The 21,749-nt window shown below is 44.7% G+C and overlaps 1 protein-coding gene across 1 annotated transcript in view; it reads left to right on the forward strand.

Annotated features, from left to right (window-relative positions):
• The window catches only part of LOC137657955 (uncharacterized), an 89,805-nt gene extending 68,363 nt beyond the window's left edge, over positions 1-21,442 (forward strand). Inside the window, exons 8-9 of the mRNA XM_068392675.1 lie at positions 6,258-6,342; positions 20,946-21,442. Of these exons, the coding sequence (XP_068248776.1) occupies positions 6,258-6,342; positions 20,946-21,127 (267 nt within the window). The 3' untranslated portion in view covers positions 21,128-21,442. The remainder of the gene's footprint in view (positions 1-6,257; positions 6,343-20,945) is intronic.
• The last annotated feature ends 307 nt before the right edge of the window (positions 21,443-21,749 follow it).

Genomic DNA, 21,749 nt, shown 5'->3' on the forward strand with positions numbered 1-21,749 from the left:
TCCCACAAGTCGTCGCTGTCTGGAGATTCTCAGATGGACTATGGATCTGACCAAGGAACTGGGCCTCCTGGTCAATTTTGAGGAGTCCCAGCTCGTCCCATCCCAGACCATTGTCTACCTGGGTATGGATCTTCAGAATCGAGCTTTTCGGGCTTTTCCGTCGGCCCCAAGGATCTACCAAGCCCTAGAATGCATCCAGAGCATGCTGAGAAGGAACCGATGCTCAGTCAGGTAGTGGATGAGTCTAACAGGGACACTTTCATCGCTGGCCCTGTTCATCGAGTTAGGGAGACGCCACCTCCGCCCCCTTCAGTATCATCTAGCTGCTCACTGGATAAAGGACATGACGCTAGAGACGGTCTCAGTTCCTGTTTCCGAAGAGAGGAGGTCTACTCTCACGTGGTGAAAGAACAGCTTTCTTCTCAAGGAAGTCTACCTTTGGCTGTTCAGAAACCCGACCGCCGTCTCTTCTCTGACGCATCAGACACGGGCTGGGGTGCGACTTTGGACGGACAGGAATGCTCGGGAACATGGAATCAGGAGCAAAGGACACTTCACATCAATTGCAAGGAGCTGTTGGCGGTTCATCTGGCCTTGATAAACTTCAAGTCCCTCCAGCTTAACAAGGTGGTGGAGGTGGACTCTGACAACACCACAGCCTTGGCTTACATCTCCAAGCAGGGAGGGACTCATTCGTGGAAGTTGTTCTAGATCGCAAGGGACCTCCTCATCTGGTCAAAAGATCGAAAGCTCACGCTGGTAACGAGGTTCATTCAGGGCGATATGAATGTCATGGCAGATCGCCTTAGCCGGAAGGGTCAGGTCATCCCCACAGAGTGGACCCTTCACAAGAATGTTGGCAGCAGACTTTGGGCCCTGTGGGGTCAGCCAACCATAGATCTGTTCGCTACCTCGATAACCTAGAGGCTCCCGTTGTATTGTTCTCCGATTCCAGACCCAGCAGCAGTTCACGTGGATGCTTTTCTGCTGGATTGGTCCCATCTCGACCTGTATGCATTCCCGCCGTTCAAGATTGTCAACAGGGTACTTCAGAAGTTCACCTCTCGCAAAGGGACACGGCTGACGTTGGTTAGCTCCGCTCTGGCCCGCGAGAGAATGGTTCTTAGAGGTACTGCAATGGCTGGTCGACATTCCCAGGACTCTTCCCCTAGGAGTGGACCTTCTACGTCTACCTCACGTAAAGAAGGTACACCCAAACCTCCACGCTCTTCGTCTGACTGCCTTCAGACTTTCGAAAGACTCTCAAGAGCTAGGGGCTTTTCGAAGGAGGCAGCCAGAGCGATTGCCAGAGCAAGGAGGACATCCACTCTCAGAGTCTATCAGTCTAAAGGGGAAGTCTTCCGAAGCTGGTACAAGGCCAATGCAGTTTCCTCAACCAGTACCACTGTAACCCAGATTGCTGACTTCCTGTTACATCTAAGGAACGTAAGATCCCTTTCAGCTCCTACGATCAAGGGTTACAGAAGTATGTTGGCAGCGGTTTTCCGCCACAGAGGCTTGGATCTTTCCACCAACAAAGATCTACAGGACCTCCTTAGGTCTTTTGAGACCTCAAAGGAACGTCGGTTGTCCACTCCAGGCTGGAATCTAGACGTGGTCCTAAGGTTCCTTATGTCATCAAGATTTGAACCTCTCCAATCAGCCTCTTTTAAGGACCTCACATTAAAACTCTTTTCCTCGTGTGCTTGACAACAGCTAAAAGAGTAACTGAGATCCACGCCTTCAGCAGGAACATAGTTTTCACATCTGAAACGGCTACATGTTCCTTGCAGCTCGGTTTTTTGCTAAATCGAGCTTCCTTCACGTCCTTGGCCTAAGTCGTTCGAGATCCCAAGCCTGTCCAACTTGGTGGGGAACGAACTGGAGAGAGTACTTTGCCCAGTTAGAGCTCTTAGGTACTATCTAAAAAGGTCATAACCTTTACGAGGACAATCAGAAGCCTTATGGTGTGCTATCAAGAAGCCTTCTCTTCCAAGGTCTAAGAACTCAGTTTCTTACTAATTCAGGCTCCTGATTAGGGAAGCACATTCTCATCTGAAGGAAGAAGACCTTGCTTTGCTGAAGGTAAGGACACATGAAGTGAGAGCTGTGGCTACTTCAGTGGCCTTCAAACAGAACCGTTCTCTGCAGAGTGTTATGGATGCAACCTATTGGAGAAGCAAGTCATTGTTTGCATCATTCTATCTCAAAGATGTCCAGTCTCTTTACGAGAACTGCTACACCCTGGGAACATTCGTAGGAACGAATGCAGTAGTAGGCGGGGGCTCAGCCACTACATTCCCATAATCCCATAACCTTTTTAACCTTTCTCTTGAATACTTTTTATGGGTTGTACGGTCGGCTAAGAAGCCTTCCACATCCTTGTTGATTTGGCGGGTGGTCAATTCTTTCTTGAGAAGCGCCGAGGTTAAAGGTTGTGATGAGGTCCTTTAGTATGGGTTGCAGCCCTTTATACTTCAGCACCTAAGAGTCGTTCAGCATCCTAAGAGGACCGCTACGCTCAGTAAGGAAGACGTACTTAATAAAGGCAAAGTAATGGTTCAAGTCGTCTTCCTTACCAGGTACTTATTTATTTTATGTTATTTTTGAATAACTAATAAAATAAAATACGGGATACTTAGCTTCTTTGTTAACATGTATGCTGGTCTCCACCCACCACCCTGGGTGTGAATCAGCTACATGATTATCGGGTAAGATTAATATTGAAAAATGTTATTTTCATTAGTAAAATAAATTTTTGAATATACTTACCCGATAATCATGATTTAATTGACCCACCCTTCCTCCCCATAGAGAGCCAGTGGACCGAGGAAAAAATTGAGGTGGTGTTGACAAGAAGTACTGGAGTACCTGACCACAGATGGCGCTGTTGTGTACACCCCCACCTGTATAGCGATCGCTGGCGTATCCCGACCATAGATTTCTGTCGGCAACAGAGTTGACAGCTACATGATTATCGGGTAAGTATATTCAAAAATTTATTTTACTAATGAAAATAACATAATAATGCTAAGAAACGACCCACCCACTCCCAATTGTTTGAGTTTGAAAACGAGGGCCTCATGATTAACATGGTCAAAGGCAGCACTAAAATCAAGGCCAATCATACAAATTTCCTGACCACAATCAAGGGATTTCTGTACAGCATTGGAGATTGTAAGAAGGGCATCACATGCTCCAAGGCCTTTACGAAAACCAAATTGCAAACTAGGGAATAGATGATTACCTTCAGCATACCTATTAAGACGTTTTGCCAGAAGACGTTCAAAAACTTCAGATAATATAGGAGTTATGGAAATTGGGCAGTAATCAGTGGGACTTGAGCTACCACAAACACATTTACATAGAGGAGTAACATTACAAATTCTCCAATAAGTGCTAAAAGTTCCTCTTCTTGCTAACTTGCACAAAATAACAGATAACTTTGGCGCTAAGAAATCTGCTGTCTTTATAAATAAAACAAAGGAAAAATGCCATTTGGGTCTACACCTCCAAAAGCATCAAGGTCCATCAACAGAGCTTTAATCTCACGAGATCAAAAAGCTAAACTAGTTAGTTTAGCCTCAGAAAAACAGGAATGAGGAAGTTCAAGTTTTTCATTACTCTGTTTACTGTCAAAAACATCAGCCAACAAGGTTGCCTTTTCATTTGGACAGTGAGTGACTGAGCCATCTGGTTTAAGTAAAGGAGGAACTGTTACATCTACACCAAAGAGTGCAGATTTAAGGGTAGACCAGCACTTATGTTCCCGAGTTGTACCAGAAAGGGATTCTTTTACGGTTAAATTTTACTCCTTTTCAGTTGAGGCATAAACTCTCTGAGAAAAATCTCGAAGCCGAGTATAGTTGTTCCAGGTCAAATCTGATCTGTTACCCTTCCAAAGATGATAGGCCTCCTGCTTCTCCAAATAAGCACGTCTACTATCATCATTGAACTACGGTTTGTCCTTCACTCGGTACCTTAGCACACGAGAAGGGATACGCCTATCAATTATGTTGACTAGATTCTCATTCAAAGGGACAACAGGATCTACACTACTATATAATTGTGACCAATTCAAGCACAGAGGATCATGCAAAATCCCATTCCAGTCTGCTTGGGATTTCATATAAATTTTACAAGAGTATGATATATTAGGGACAGGCTGCTCAGTCTTCACTACTAATGAAATCAAGGCATGATCAGATGTCCCGACTGGAGAACCAACCTTACTAGTTATAATGCCAGAGGAGTCGGTGTATACGAGGTCCAAGCAATTACCAGACCTGTGAGTAGCTTCATTTATGATTTGCTCACAGCCTGATTCAGAGGCAAAGTCTAAAGCTCTTAAGCCATGGCAATCGGTAGGAGAGATAGAACTTAATCACTCCCTATGGTGAGCATTAAAATCACCAACAAAGACAAAAGAAGCCTTTCTATCATCTTCTTGTATCTTAGCCATAATGGTAAGAAGACAAGCAAAGATAGAATCATCCATGTCTGGATTCCGGTAGATGGAACACAAATAAAAGTTGTTATGCCTGCCATAAACTTTTATTACCTGAATCTCATGACATCCACATTGATAGCAGGACTTAAGCCCGGGAGTTGAATCAGTAGAACTTCAAAAGTTCAAAATTGCAGCAAATGTTTATACAGTATGTTGAACAAGCTGACATAAGTCTTTTTATAGTTATATATGAATTACCTGTTTTAATGTTATTATTTTTAAAATAACTTTTTAAATTTTTCATTACTACTTATATTGTTATTTATTTCCTTGTTTCCTTTCCTCACCGGCTATTTTTCCCTGTTGGACCCATTGGGCTTATAGCATCTTGCTTTTCCAACTATGGTTGTAGCTTGGCTAATAATAATAATAATAATAATAATAATAATAATAATAATAATAATAATAAATGAGGACAGAGGAGAATGTGGAAAGAATAGGGCAGACTCTTTGGTGTATACGTTGGTAAAGTAAAAATGAACCGTAACCAGAAAGAGTAATCCAACGTAGTACTGTCTGAGCAGTCAAAGGACCCAATAACACAATAGCGTTAGTATCTAAACGGGTAGATCAGTGTTCCCTCTTATCTGTTGTGTGATCCTGATCCCTGCCATAGTGCTAATGCTCTCCACCCCTTCCCCTGTGTCTGCTACTCCAACCCTTGTGACAGGGGGTCCGGGGTCTGTCTCTCCTCCCTCACTGCCAGTTGTTTGTGCCTTCGGCCCCTCTCGTTGTGGGGTCTCAGGGTCTTGTGAGGAGGCTACTAACCAAAAAGAATCTTTGGTTAAACAGCTAGAAAAAACTTTAAACAGCTAGGAACAAGACCAGTAATACAATAGTTATAGGTACGTATTCTCCCAAGACTCAATGTCAGCCACTTCACCCTCAGTAAGGTCATAGGGATAAATGAAAGGCCTAAGTCCATATGCCAGAAAAAGAAAGTTAAATCTATAGATTCTTGGGACACATGAGTGAAGAAGGCAAGAGAGTACTGTACAAGTAACTTATATTCGATACTAAATTGTGATTTTTTTTTTAAATGTGGGAGATAATTTAAAAAGCATAAAAAGTAGAAAAAAACATCAATAAAAGCTATTCTCAAAGTAAAACTTGGGAAAATACTTTCCATTATACAAATTCAAACTGTATGAATGCCAACACCCATAAAAAGGTCAATGGAAAAAATCCCAAATTTTTAGAGGAATTTGTATTTGTCATAACTATGCAGTACAAATCTGAGATCTTTCAAGTTTCACTACCCACCTCAGCAACCCCACAAGTCATAGGTTAAAGGTCAAAGTGAGGTTTGCTTTACCAGAGAAAGAACAATTGTTTACATAGTTAAAAGTTTAACAACTATTCCAGCTTTGCTGGAGTCACATCCTTATTAAAGGTCCCTGGTTTGTATAACTAAGGAAAATACAAATTACTAAAAAGAATTGTGATATTTCCTTGTAAATATATAGGACTAAATATGTGAATAGTTTATGACAGAATCTTAAGGAATAAAAATATTCACCAAACTTTCTATATAAAAATTATTTTAAGCCAAGAATTTTGATAAAATCAAATATGATTTCATTAGGGTGAATCTGTTGGCTGGAAGAACCTTTATAATGATCCCTTATTAATTTTTATTTCTGAAGAAAGTAGTGATTTTTTTTTTCATAGCTTTCAAAGTAAAACAATTAAATCATTATATTTATTTAGGTGTTCTGTCAATAATCAAGTGCTCCATTTTTTTCAGAATGGTGTAAGTGGCACATATGAATTTCTGCTGAAATATGAGATTATGGACATTCTACCATATGAAGTTAAAATATCTCACTTCTGTAAGTATTGATATTTTTTTTTCACCACAGAACTAGATGCATGAAAATGCTTGTGCTTTGAGACAACCTCATTGCCATATTAAGATCTTACTGAATTGAAGTGATAATAATTATTTTGGGCCATGCCTGTAGTAAGCAGAGCCAAAGGTTCTGTACTATTTCTCTTCAGCCCTACCTGTAGTGATTTCTCTCTTCTTTTAATTGCATAAGGTGTTTAACTTAAAATTTCAGCTTACCTCATGAATAAGTTGTTTGCTCCTACACTAATACAAACCTTAATTCTTTAACAGGAGTATGATTTCAGCAAAACTGGAACTTGGCTGATAAAATTTACAAAGGAGTGTTGGTGGTTGCTGGCAGATGGTGTGGAAGCCCTGACACCCCCCCCCCCCCCCCCCCACTGAGTTGCCTCTTCCCCCTTAACCGCCAAAAGGCCACTTTGACTTCAGCTGTCAAACAGTACAGACATACTCTCTGTGTTCCTAACTTAGCTGCTTTTTAATTTTACACACATACAAACCATCTTCCTGTCATAGAAGTATAATTTCAGCAATGTTCCTGGTGGGTAGCATAATAGACCCACCCTTCGCCTTGTAGTGATAGCGTGCATATACAGTGAACCCTCGCTACTTCGCGGTTCGACCATCGCGGATTCACCACTTCGCGGATTTTTTTCATAACCCATGTATATACAGTACATATATCGCGGATTTTCCGGAAATATCGAAAATACCGCGATGTGACCGATGGTGCGAGATTGGAGAAAGTAAGGAAAATTGAATCATGATTGATTTTCAATATAAATGAAACTTTGAGGAGCAACAAAGCTATCATTTGTTAGAGAGATAGAGAGAGGTAAGGAATGGGAGGTAGTGAAAAGTAGCCCACAGAGAGGTAGAGAGAGAGAGAGAGAGAGAGAGAGAGAGAGAGAGAGAGAGAGAGAGAGAGAGAGAGGTATAGAGAGAGAGAGAGAGAGAGAGAGAGAGAGAGGTAGAGAGAGGTAGAGAGAGAGAGAGAGAGAGAGAGAGGTAGAGAGAGAGAGAGAGAGGTAGAGAGAGAGAGAGAGAGAGAGAGAGGTAGGTAGAGAGAGAGAGAGAGAGAGAGAGAGAGAGAGAGAGAGAGAGAGAGAGAGAGAGAGAGAGAGAGAGAGAGAGAGAGAGAGAGAGAGGGGGTTTAAATGTAATAAACAAAAAAATTTGATAGGTTATAACACATTGGTGCTTATGTAATATCAACTGTATACTGCAGACGGTTTGAATAAGTTAAGAAATGGTATAAATGATACTTTGTTAGTGTATTCGTACACACTCAAGAGCGGCAGCTAGATGACAGCTGATCTAATCACAGCCAAAAGTAAAAAAAAAAAAGTCAACAATACTCGACTTTTAAAACACACCCGAAATTTAAAAGAAAAAGTACACGCTTTCTTAATGTGCAATTAACTATTTAAAGAGTGGCAATTTTCTAGAATAAAATGATATTTCCCAAAAAATAGTGGTTTGCTGATGAAATCGGATGCCCTATTTTTAGCTATGATTGAAATGGATGTAGACTCGGCCTAATTATTTCGTTTCGTATTTAATTGACACTAAGAAAACTAATTTTAGTTTCTTCATCTAAATGTAAGTATTGTATAACACGAAGAGAGAGAGAGAGAGAGAGAGAGAGAGAGAGAGAGAGAGAGAGAGAGAGAGAGAGAGAGAGAGAGAGAATGAATCAGCTGTTGTAATCAAATGGCGTGTTTTTGTTTCGTGAGAATTTCATCGCCACGACTTTAACAACAACATACTGTACTGAACTTTACAGTATTATACAGACTACTGTAATATGATAAAGTAAAATATTTGTAATCTATTTTATATGAAATGGAGTTTTTTTTGTTTTGTTTAAAATTTACATTTACGTATGTAAAACAACTCTCTCTCTCTCTCTCTCTCTCTCTCTCTCTCTCTCTCTCTCTCTCTCTCTCTCGTAGATTGTTTTCCTGCTTTGCTACGTATGTATGATTTTATATAGATACGGTAAATAATATTTGTAATAACATATTTTATAAAAGCTTTTACTGTAATATCATTATTTATCACTTTCATCATGCGCGTTAAATTCCTTAGTTTGTTTACTGAGCGTACTTTATGACGCCGTCGTTTCAGGCGGCGTCATAAAGAAAAACATTTCATTTGGAAGTCCTAAGAAAAATTAAGTAAAACATTAGTAATAACCAAATCAACATACTGTACTGAATAATCAATATAATTGATGCAAAAACTAACCTATACACAGATGTGTAAATACGTTTGTTTCTTCATTATAATCAGAGATAAACGTAAACAAAACATTGGTTGCCATTTTTTATCGTGCTTTTTGGCGTGTTTAGGAAACGCATGATATAAAGTCGCCTTTAATATTTGTGCCTGTTTTAGTTTAGGGTACGTTAGTACATGCATTAAGTGTTCTGTACATTAAAGGGTAGTTTGTTAACAGTACTACGTACAAGGGAAGGTTTTAAAAGTCTGAATATACATGTTAAATAAACAGGTAAATATGGTGTTACTACTTCGCGGATTTTCACCTATCGCGGCCGGGTCTGGAACCTATCTACCACGATAAACGAGGGTTCACTGTACTCTCCCTCACCAGTGAAAGTGTACTGTCCTGTTTGTGCGAGTAAGAACTATACCTGGCACTCACACTTGCCTGTGGAAGCACAATCTCCTGTTTGTGTGCGCTCAGTTTGCAAGAGTTCACTTGTCAAACTTGTTAGTGAGCAAGGTCAGGTTTGCGAACTGAAGCATACATGTGAACATTTGCAGGCACAGTCCCTGGAGTCTAAGTATAGAAGGTACCAATCATGCAAAGGATCTTCCAGGCATGCTAGTAACTCCTGAAGGGGATAGAGATCCTACCTCTAGGTACTCAAACTCACCTCAATCTGATTGAAGAGGACCTCGGAAAAGCAACTCAAGGACAAAACAGTCGCCAGCTCATCCCGTAGTGAACGTGCTTGCCCTTCAGAGGTACAAGTTGTTACCCGGTCTACCAAGGATAGCACGGTATAAAAGTTTACCTCCAGGGCTGCAAGAGACAACAGTCTATTTGCCATTGTCGCCATGCTCCGTACTTGCACCTGAAAGGAAACGAGTTGAACCTCAACAACCCCTTGGATCTTTCCAACTTCCTCTATTGGAAAGCAATTTGAAGAACACGGATCCATCTGGTCAAGACTTACAGTAGGTCCTGTCCTAGCGGAGACAAAAAAACCTGAAGACCAAGTCAACCTTCCTTAATGTTTTTACCCTGATCAGGAAAATGAATGGCCACACCCTAGGGGAAGTTTCCATGGTCCCATTCAGGTCGTGTAAGGCCACCATTAACCGTTTATTCAGTACTCTTAAGGGCTGAAAGCCCACCCTAAAACTTATTGGTTGGAGCAACCAATACTGCTGACTCTTGAGTATCTGGGAGAAGTAATTCTCTGAACAAATCACTTTGTTAAGATTTTGCCAAGTCTCTTTCTCACAGCAGAGAAGGTTTTTATGTACCTGAGGACATCATCCTGTCTCCTCTGTCTGCTGCTGTGATTACCCTGACTCCAGAGACATCTATGGAGAGATTTGGTTCAGAGCCAAAAGGTTTCTCAACTTAAGAGTCTGCCAAAAGGTTTCTCAACTTCAGAGTCTGCCAAAATGAAAGCCATTTCCATGGTAAGCCTCCTAGCTGGACTATTGGTTGCCGGCTGTGGTCTTCTTTGGGTCTTCTCACGACCTTTCAAAGCCTGATGGAAAAATTTGGAAGTCAGCTCAACAGCAAGAAGCTCTGGCTCTGAGAAATACCTCCATTAAACAAAGCCCATCCCTCTTCCCTCCCAGGACTTTTTCACAAAGTGGTCTCTTTCAAGAGCATAAAGACACCAAAAACAAGCAGTGAAATCAATGATTCTGATAGTCTGATTTGAAGAAACTATTGTTGACCTCTTGCTCGTGTAGGACATCTGACCCTAGACAATCCTTTTGACCCCGCCCTGACTTTTCCAGAAGGGGACAAAGTAAAAGATGAACCAGTCCCCTTCTGTGGCTGAAACAAGTGGGGGGAATGCTTATCAAACCAATCATTGGCTCTCGGATTCTGATGACATGATTGATATACCATCCAACTTCAGAGAAACTCCTCGCCCTCCAATCAGAAGTGGACAAGATGCTGGACAAAGGCACGCTAGGAGATCACACAAGATGGATCGTCAGACTTTTACAGCCCTGTCGTGAAGAAATCAACTGGGGCCTGGAGACCTGTCATTGATCTCTCCCCATTAAATGAGTATGTTCTGCAGTCTCCATTCACGATGAGATAGTGAGCACCCTATCAGCTGCCATCAGAAGGAACAACTTTATGCCGTATCTAAACCTGAAAAATGCATACTTTTTAATGCCAATCCATTGGTATGTAAGGATGTTCCTCCACTTCGTACTTGAGAGGAATAGTTCATTGTCCAAAGACGTGGGTTATGTTAACCCAGCCCAAGTCGCCAGCACAGACCAATGACCCACGTGTCGCCAAGCAAAAGGGGTACTAGAAGGAGACTACTCACGCCTACGGAATGAACGTCTGGTCAGTCTTTTGGTCTGGTGCACAAACGCATTGGGGGTTATAGACGACGTAGCCTATTGCTTCGACTCCAAGAACCAACACTACTAATTATTGCTCTCTCATGTGCCTGACTGATAACAAAAAACAAGAAACAAAATGTACAATATATTCCTCAATTATGCACAAATTTGGTGGATCTATGGCCTCGCAGAACTGGAAAATAGCAGATTTTGATACACATTCAGTAACGGGAATAATGCCGTTAGCCAAAGCAAATGGCAACTTACCCAGTCCAATATACAGTAATCCAACATTTTTACTACCCATTTTCAATACTATGACTTATACTGTATATTCTACTATGAAACTGTTCTTATGGATAAATAAAACATTAAAATGATTTTAAAAGGTTTTTAAGTTTTAATGACTTTAACTTGAAAAAGTGTAAAATTACACCAAGGATGGTGAAAACTCCAACACGCAAACACTACCACCATTGGGTGCAAGTATACTTTACGCTACAGTAATTTCCTGCTTTCAAAATCTTTAAAAACCCTTGGGTGGAATTTCCTCTTACCCATCCACTGCCAAAAACCCTTTAAACACCTCTATCTCATCCTCTGTGAAGATTTCTTCAGCAGAAGGAAAGTTTTGTGAACCATTTGAGGTTTCAGGGACTGATGGCTCATGCATGTCTTCACTCCTGTTATAACAAACTTGGGTATGAGCTCCTGTCTCAATTTGTTCTGTTTTTGAATATGAAGATCTGAATAAAGTTTGAATGTTTGGTTCGCACTGAACCATCTCAGGAAATCTGCAATGAAAAAATGAAAAAGAAACATTAAAAATTAAAATTTAATGACAATTTATAATGAAGTTTAGACTGAATGATTCTCTTTCTCAGTCCAGCACTTTCACATCGTAATCTTTTTCATCTAAATTTACTCTGTGATAAAAAAGAACAGATAAAAAACGAAAATTTGATGTGAAATTACTATATCTTAGGAAGAAATAAAAAAATTCAACTTGAAATTACAGTTTCTTGAAAATTTTAAATTATCAACTCTTTCTCTCAGGCACAACTCTGTTAATTACTTTTACTAATAATGCTCATCAAAATCTTTAAAAAAAAAAAAAATATTATTAAATGCCTAAAGTTAATCAAAGCAAGTTAACCTAGACAAAAAAATTCTTACAGTAGGCCTACTTCATGTTCAGCAACGATGGATTTCAAGTTGCCGACTGCTACCAAAATGGCAGACACGGCACACATTCAAAGATCCACAAGAGCAGCATCCTCATCTGTTAGCTGCTGCCAAGGTTCTTGTTGAAGTGTGTCCTCAACTGCAGCGGCACTCATTATGGCTTCCTCTGTTGCTGCTTCCCTTTCAGCATGAATTTCTAAGAGCTACTCGACCACATCACCAAAACCTATGAAAAAAAAAAAAAACGAAACATTTTGAAATGAAATTATGAATAAGATAAATAAAAGTTAGGTCAAACATTTCAAGATTAATTTTGATGCTACGATATGTCTGAGGAAATGTAAATGGGTTATTCGAAAAGAAATCAGAAAAATATATGAAAAAATCGCTAACCAAACCACACTTGGGCGAGATAAGCTTGGTACACAGCACCTGAAAGAAAATCGGTTGATCGCTGGTTTGGTTGGAGAGATACATTCGGAGGGACAAGGTGGTGGCCAGCTTCAAGCAGCCATGCCTAACAATAACCTCCAGATGCATTATAACTTACAATAACCTCCAGATGCATTATAACTTACTTGTACAAGTGAGACTTTCACTGGAGGTGCTGTGGGGCAGACCACCCCCCCCCCCCCTCCCCATATTCAGTATTACCAGGCTTGACAGTGCCGTTGAGTACATCTACTCCAAAAAGGTGCCCGATCTCATCGTCACTCCCCATGGGTAGTCTGGGTGGGGCAATGGTTGTTCCTTGGAGAGGATTCTGAAATCTACCTCGAAAGGTAAGAGTATTGTTAACAGGGCCTTGGAAGAACAATCGATGCCTGAAGGAACCTGGTACGTTGGCTAGTATTAACCACTTCCTTCCACCTTTTGTCATCGCCTCTGGTTCCACTTTCAGGAATAGGAAAGGCCCCTAGACTGCAGTCTTTGTTAGGCAGTAGCCTTTGAGCCTTGGTAACAATAGCCTCTGTGCTCTTCCAGATCTGGTTAGCCCACAAAATAGTAGCACGAAAAGTCCTAAGCTCTCCTGAACAAATTCCATGCAGCTGATGCTCTCCAAAGTGCTATCTCTGATGAGTTCAAGGGATCCTCCATGTCAGTTAAGAAGGTGAGGGTACTTGTCCAAAGGCCATATTAGAGTGCCAAATTAGACTTCATCACCATGATCCAATGTTCAAGGTCTGCTGCAGAAGAATGACTGGTTGAAAGGTAGCTGATCTGTAACTGCACCTAGTACCTTACAGATACTGAAGGGACAAGCTGCCGGGGGGAAGGAGAACCTCTGTGGTCTTGAAACACTAGAAAACTAAGTTCTTGTAGAGATCCTGAGTGATGTATGCGCTTCCTATGTGCCTAGTACCTTCAATGATCGACTGTTCATGAGATATCCCAATGAGGCATTGTGGCACTGTTGTATCATTTAAAGCATATAAGGTTGCCTTCCCCCCCCCTCTGAGGGAAGTCAGGGGTCTAATTGAGACCCGGAAACAACCTCCCAGGCTGGTGACACCATGGTTTGCTTTCCCGTTCCGAAGCTCTCGGGAAGGCAGCTGGGGCTCCATTGTAATAAAAAATCTGAAATAAAAGAATCCTCTCAGCCGAAAGGAACGGAAGAGGACAGAGGGGAAGTATTAGTGATTAAGTGAAAGGTCAAGGCTTAAGCAGTCTTAGGGGTGATTTCAAGGGGAAAGTGATTTTCTCTGCCACTGAAGACAGTTATCCCCAAGGACCACCAACTAAACTTGAGAAGGGTCTGGAAGTCCAGTCCCACCGATGACCAGGCAGTGACATACCCTAAAGGATACCAATACACACACACACTTGTCACAAGAAGCCTTAGGCTGTAGTCATATTCTCTGCAGGAAAGCCTAAGAGGAAAGGATCACTTCCCTCACTCGAGAAGGCACTGAAACTATGCCAAAATCCCTTTCTAAAATCATGGAATTCATAAACACACTGGAAAAGTTTTTAATATACAAAATTAAGTTAGCCAAAACTCCGGTCAGTAGGAACATCTGGTCTCGCCGACAGCTGAAAAGTGGTTAGTCAGTACGCCAGCGGAGGGGGCCAGTACCTAAATGCTACCTCTTCATAAATTTTAATTGTTGTTTGTTCCAACACGGAGTACTCTTACCTCGAATTACTTTCTTAGGAGTATCTGGGATCTCCTCCCAACCGACCAGAGTTTTGTGTAGTTTACCCTAGTCCTGTTTTCTATGAGGGGTAACCTCAGGTGGAGTGATACACGCCCTGAGGCTAACCCCAGGTCAGAGAGCATGCTTGCTCAGGTCTCGATCTCCAGTAAGTTCTCTGGTCGCGTCGCGATAACATCTTGACGCTCTCTCCCTACCCAGTGCGATCCTTTGTGTCCCCGACCCCCCTTTTGTGTCTTACGCGGTCCCCACGTGGACCCATTGTGTTCATTCTATACCCTTTCCTACCCTTATCCTCTGTGTTCGTCGTGTAAGGGCAGCTTATGTTAACCTACAGCCACGTGTCCGGAGTGCGAGTCCTGGAACGAGGTGCAGTGGGTGCGCTTCGGCACCAAGAAGAAGAAGGCATCCAAGAGGTCACATAGGAAGACTCTCCTCGCCGCTTACTTCTCCCGATTCCTTATCGAATGGAGCTTCTCAGCCACCTTCCCCTACCCAGAGTAGGGGATGAGGTAAGTCAGTTGTGGGGAAGAGGCCCATTGCTCTTCCCCAGGAGTCTGAGTGGGTGCAGTATAGCACCAAGAAGAAGTAGGGGACGAAGAGGTCGCCTAAGAAGCCTAGCGTCCCTTCCTCCCTTGCTTCGCCGGGCGTCTCGTCTGACAGAGCTGCCCTACCACCCTCCCCTACCCAGAGTAGTGGACGAGGTAAGTCCGTTGCGGGGAAGAGGCCCGCGGCCCTTCCCCAAGAGTTTGATCTTCAGGATAGTGGGGTCGTTTCAAACGAGTGAGGGGTCTGCGGGAGGGGCGGGAGTGTGTATGGGAGGCGGAGTCCTGGTGCAAGCAGGCCACGTCTCCTCTGATGACCCCATGTGGGGGAAAAATGTCCCTAATTCTTCTCCAGCCTCTTTGGCGTGTTTTTCAGTCACTTCTGCCGCCGAGGAGCCTTCTCCGCCGTCGGACCCCATTGCGTGGATTCCCCCCTAGACGAGGCGCTGAGGAAGCTTAGGAGACGAAGGGAGAAGTCCCGCAAGAAGTTGTCGTGTTCTCGCTCCCCCTCGAGGTTGCGCCATGAGAGTCGACACTCAAGATCCCCCAAGAGCAGTGAGTGGGTGGTGGTTCACCTCGACAGGCTGCTGGAGCTAGCTGCGGCGCCGGGCCCTTCAAGTTGGCGTTCGAGGACGAGCTCCCCGGATAGATACTCCTCTGGCAGCAGCGGCACCCGACGGAGGGACTCATCATGGCAGGTTCCAGTCGACAAGCATAAGTCCGCGAAGGTTCCGGCTCCATCCGCCCAGCGGAGAGAGTCGCCCCTTCGGTCTGGCAGCCGAGTCCTGACCTCCAAAGGCCACCTAGCTCATCACGAGCGCAGCCCTCGGCTTTCCTCAACGGGCAAGCCCGCAGATACGAGAACCTCCGGAAGAGTTGTTGGACCCAGGACGGAGGCCCCCGTTCCGACGGCGTTGCCCGTCCTTCGACGTGAACTCCGGCGACCCTACAGCAGGCTCTGGCAGACCGGCATAAGTCCGCGAGGGTTCCGACTCCTTCCGCCCAGTGGAGAGTCGCCCCTTCGGTCTGGCAGCCATGTCCCAGCCTCCAAGACTTCGACAGCCAGGTCTCGGTCGACAGGCATAATCCTGCGAAGGTTCCGACTTCTCCCGCCCAGCGGAGAGTCGCCCCTTCAGACTAGCAGCCTTGTCCCGGCCTCCAGTTCTTCGATGGCCCACCCTGAATGAAGGAACCAACCAGCCAGCACGGGGAAGCCCGCAACTCCATGGATCTCCGCAGGAGCTTCATCCTTCCAGCGGAGGTAGCCACTGGCTCGACCCGGCAGCATGGCATCCATACCCGGTACCACGACAGCTCCATTCAGGCTTCGTGGTCAACCGCTAGTATACCAGGGTACTCACACCCCATGGATTCCCCGGGAGGAGGTAAACCCATGATGGCTACATCCGTCCCAGTGGCTTCATCGGTGATGGAGATAGCCGTTCCAGCGTCCCGGCCAGCCCCATCCAAGCATCGGAGGTGGCCGCTGACATGGCAGGGTACTTAAACCCAACGGATTTCCCTGGGAGGGGTAGACCCATGACGGCTACCTCCGTCCCAGTGGCTTCATCCGTGATGGAGATAGCTGCTCCATCGTCCCGGCCAGCCCCATCCAAGCATCGGAGGTGGCCGCTGACATGGCAGGGTACTTAAACCCCACGGATTTCCCCGGGAGGGGGTAGACCCATGACGGCTACCCCCGTTCCTAACGGCTCCATCCGTGACGAAGGCAAAGTGGTTTTCCCCTGGCGGGTCGAACGGGGCTATTGCCTCTTCAGTGCCTGCCTTAGTGGCCACTGGAGAGAGACCCCCACACCTTTGCCCAGTGCCTCTTCGGCTCCGTCCGCCCATCAGATGTGGAAGTTGGCACACGTAATCTTTCCCTTGCCTTGCCCCCGTAGGGGAGCTTCGACTCCTCAGTTAGCCTTCAGACCCTCCTACTCGGGCTCCAGGAGAGGGCATTCAGGCCGCGGCTCTCGAAGGAGTTAGGAGGGGAGGTCCCCTACTCCTGCCGGCGCCTCAGGTGGGAGGATGCCTCAAACGATCTTGGCAAGCATGGCAGGACCACTGAGCGGATCCGTGGACTGTAGCAGTACTAAAGGAGGGGTACAGGCTGCCCTTCCTAGCGGACCCCCACCAGGATCCCAGATCAACAGGCGGAGTGGTTGGCACCCAAGGACCCTTGAGAGTAGCAGTATTGCAGGAAGAAGGCTCGGCAATGCTGGCGAAAGGGGCAGTAGAACCAGTCGAGAAACCGAGTCCAGGGTTCTACAACAGGCTCTTCCTGGTGGAGAAGGCGACAGGGTTCTGGAGACCGGTCATAGACCTTTCAGCCCTCAACAATTCTTGTGCAACACCGACTTCAAGATGGACACTCCAAAGTCGGTCCTAGCGACCTTGAAGGAGGAGGACTTCATGAGGTCCATAGGCCTGAAAGATGTCTACTTCCAGGTCCCTGTTCATCCCTCCAACAGGAGGTTCCTAAGGGTAAAATGGAGTACCAAAACATTGCAGTTCAAAACTCTATGCTTCGGACTGTCGACAGCCCTCAGAGCTTCACGAAAGTCTTCGCAACAGTTTCAGGCTGGGCGCACGAACAGGATGTCCGCCAGATTCGGTACCTAGATGACTGGTTGTTGCTTTCAGTCTCAGTGGAAGTACTGAGGGAGCAAGGTGAGAAGCTCCTGCAGTTCTGCAACATCTTGAGTATCATCATCAACCTGGAGAAGTCCCGGCTGATTTCCTCCACCAGGATGACCTACCTAGGGTTGGTTCTAGACTCCCGGATGGCAAGGGCCTTCCCCTCCGCGGAGAAACTGGACACCCTGAAACAGATACTCTGGCTCTTCATATCGGGCCAGCCCAGGAGAGCCAAGGACTGGCAAAGACTGATAGGACTCCCCGCACAAGATAGTCCTGGTGTCCCCGGAGACGAAGGAAGTCCTGGGGTGGTGGCAATCGGAACGAACACCCTCAAGGGAATGCCCTTTGCTATCGACCCTCCGGAGATGCACCTGTTCACGGACGTATCCAAGGAGAGCTGGGGTGCCTATCTTCTCGACAAAAGGGCAAAAGGTAAATGGGAAATCGAGGAGACGAACCTGCACACATACGTGCTGGAGATGAGGACCGTACAAAGAGCGTGCCTAGAGTTCTTACATCTACCCCGGGGAAGCTCCTTGGCTCCGGGGTGCGACAACGCCACGGTGGTGGCCTACGTGAAAGAGCAAGGAGGACTGAAGTCGAAGGAACGGTGCAGTCTCACGATGAAGTTCCTAGAATAGGCTGAAGTGGAACAAATCAATTCTTCAGCCAGGTTCTCTCCGGGGAAGAGGAACGTCCTGGCCGACGGCCTCAACGGGATGGGTCAAGTGGTAGGGCCCAAGTGGTCCCTACACCCAGAAGTGGTCAAAACCCTCTCCCTGAAGTGGGGATCGCCGGTGATAGACCTCTTCACCACGAGACTAAACGCACAGCTCCCCGTGTTTTGTTTTCCTGTGCCAGATCCAGCAGCAGCGTTCGAGGACGTCTTCCAATGAGACGGACGGCCAACCTGTGGGTGACTTTGGTAGCGCCCAGGTGGCCAGAGAGAGAGAGAGTGGTTAGCGGATCTAAAGGAACTGGCACGCCTTCCACCTGGGCCACTTCCAGACAGACCAGACCTTCTCCGGCAGCCTCACTTCCGGAGGTTCCACGAAAACCCTTGGTCCCTCCTTCACGCGTGGAGGTTATCGAGCGTCTCCTGAAAAAGGAAGGATTTCCGTCGAGGACGGCATCAAGGATGTCAGGGTACCTGAGGTGTTCGTCAATCGAGGTGTACCAGGTGTAGTGGGCTACCTTTTCTAAGGGGTGCTCCTCGAAGAACATCAGGTCGTTAAGGGCCTCCATTCACGAGCCTCACTTCCAGAGGTTCCACAAAAACCCTTGGTCCCTCCTTCACGCGTGGAGGTTATCGAGCGTCTCCTGAAAAAGGAAGGATTTCCGTCGAGGACGGCATCAAGGATGTCAGGGTACCTGAGGTGTTCGTCAATCGAGGTGTACCAGGTGTAGTGGGCTACCTTTTCTAAGGGGTGCTCCTCGAAGAACATCAGGTCGTTAGGGGCCTCCATTCACGAGATAGCAAACTTCCTGGTCTATCTCAGGGACGAAGTTGGCATGTCCATCCCAAGTCTTCCTCCTGAAGGACATAGACCTGGGTGCCTCCAGGTAGATCTCGACGCTCTTTAAGGGCTTCGAGCAGTCGTTTTCCCCCCAAGCCGTTAGAGTGCCCCAGGGGAATGTGGCTAGGGTAGTTGAAGATGCTTTTGGAACCTCCCTTCGAGCCACTAAAAGACATTCTAGACAAGGAGCTCACACTCAAGGCAGTCTTTCGTTTAGCTCTGGCATCAGCAAAGAGTAGGTGAGATTCTTAGCCTGTCGTACGAGATCTCACACTCGAAGGGATGGCGAGAAACTACTTTCAGATTCTTACCCTCCTTCGTAGCCAAGACTCAGAATCCAGCTGTTTGGGAACTCAAAGTTGAAGGGTTCTCAGTGCCAGCTATTCCTCGCTCGGACAACCCGAGGGACTTGCTGCTGTGACCTGTCAGGGCAGTATGGCAGTATTTAGGGAGGACAGCTAGACTTCATCCCGAGATCAAGAGTCTGTTCATTTTCCTCGGGACTGTGAAGAAACCAGTCTCCAAGAACACTTTCTCCTTCTGGATAAGGCAAGTGATCGTCAGGCCCTACAGTGGTGCAGGGGTCCCCTTTCCAGGAAAGCCCAGACCCCACAGCATTAGGGGTCTAAATACTAATTTGGCATTTGAGAAAAACATGGCAGTGGGCCAAATCCTGAGGGCAAGTACTTGGTCTAACCAGTCGACCTTTACGGCTCGCTACTTGAAGGACTACTCGAGAAAGTCCCTGGGCCGGTTCTCGCTCGGTCCCGTCATTTCCGCACTCCAAACGGTTTCAAGGTGTAGCCCCAGTGGTAACTGCGGGTAGTAAGTCCAAGAGACACAGGTTCCTTCCTGATCCCCCTTGTTCTTCCTTCCCCTATTCCCTTACCGGAAATGACTCGGGTAGCCCCCTGAAACTGCCATGGGATACACTATCATTGGAAGGACATGTCTCCTAGGATTCTTGCAGAAGTGAGTTACTTAGACACTAAGATGGTTTTTTGCGTAGTTTTCCCTATTTTCTCATGTTTTCTTTGAGGTCAGCAGTATCTAGTCTCCTACCTAGGTTTCTCTTCTATTCTCGTCACGGTCTCTAGGTCCTGAAGGACACTCCCACCTTCTAAGGTATAAATCTCCTAAGAAAGTAGTTCGAGGTAAGTACTCCGTTTTGGAACAAATCACAAATTTTAAGTAATTTGTATTTTTCCTAACAGTACTTACCTCGAACTACTTTCAGGTAATGACCCGCCCATCCTATCCTGAGTGCCTTACTGGACTTCATAGATACCTAAGCTATCAAGAACTTACTGGAGATCGAGACCTGAGCAAGCATGCTCTCTGACCTGGGGTTAGCCTCAGGGAGTGTATCACTCCACCTGAGGTTACCCCTCATAGAAAACGGGACTAGGGTAAACTACACAAAACTCTGATCGGTTGGGAGTAGATCCCAGATACTCCTAAGAAAGTAGTTCGAGGTAAGTACTGTTAGGAAAAATACAAATTACTTAAAGTTTGTGATATTTCAGCTTCGTAATCATTCTCCTATGTAAAGGATGAGCATTTGTATATTGTGTGGGAACAACTTTTTAGAGGTAACAGCCTGAGCTTCCTACCACTTACGGTAGAGTTTTCGGGCATGTATTATTTGAGGTGAAAGAAAATTTTTAAATTTTACGATCTATCCAAGTGTTGATTAAAACAATTTCCTGAAGAAAAAGCAATATGAACATCAGGGTAGATTCATAGAATTAATGGCATTTTCAAGGTGCTCAGAAAACTTGTCTTCTTTACAGAGCTCACTAAATTCAGAAGATTTTTACTATTTTCACTACTTATGCAACAGATTTTTTAATTCACTCATATTTATTTCATAATCAATCATCTGTGAATTTACATTTTATGTAGATGTAGTTTAAAAAATTCAATTTACTGTATATGTGTTTTTGTTATTTGCAGCAAAAGATGAACCTTCTGTAGAAAATCAAAACTATGTGAAAGAATTGGCCAAAGAAATGAAAGAAAAACAATTTTGGGAAGTTATAACATCGGAGTTATCAACTGAGAAAACTACTACTGAAGGATTTGGCGTCTCTGGACATCCCTCGCGTTCTCAACTCTTTGGCACTGGCACTTTTTAGTGAACCTAATAATTGAATATGCACATTGCTGTATATAGTTATAATCTTTTAGCAACAACTATCAGGATAGGGGATGGATCTATATTGAACACAATAATATGACATCGCAGGTATTTCGATAACAAATGGAAATTTGAATTGTAGGGACCACTTGAAAATTTTCAAGTGTTGCATATGTAGTACAAATAAAAAATTTTCTTATTTACAGATTTGGAAGTGCATGTTACCTATATTTTTTTATATATTTTATATGGAAGAGTAACAAACTGGGAAAGTTTTTTTGTGTAACCAGTAATAAAGGCAATGAGTAATGAATGTTGACATTTAATTTTGACTTAAACAACATTGTTACTGTGTTGTAATACTTTACAAAAAAGGACTAGTATAGTGATAAAGTGACCCTAATAACAGATTTTGAGCAAAGCGAAAAATCTATTTTTGGGTGATATGGCCATGTCATCCTAATGGAAGGTTCCTTTAGGCAGCTTTCTAAGGGATATTTGGCTACAGTGATACTCCCAGAGAATTAACAACAGGTTTCCAGAATTCTAACTCCTGCCGCAAATATCCTTAATATAACTTTTAAGGATATCGCAAAATATCAGGGGACGTATTTCTTGAT

Source organism: Palaemon carinicauda, chromosome 18 (genome assembly GCF_036898095.1).
Source record: "Palaemon carinicauda isolate YSFRI2023 chromosome 18, ASM3689809v2, whole genome shotgun sequence".
Taxonomy (NCBI): domain Eukaryota; kingdom Metazoa; phylum Arthropoda; class Malacostraca; order Decapoda; family Palaemonidae; genus Palaemon; species Palaemon carinicauda.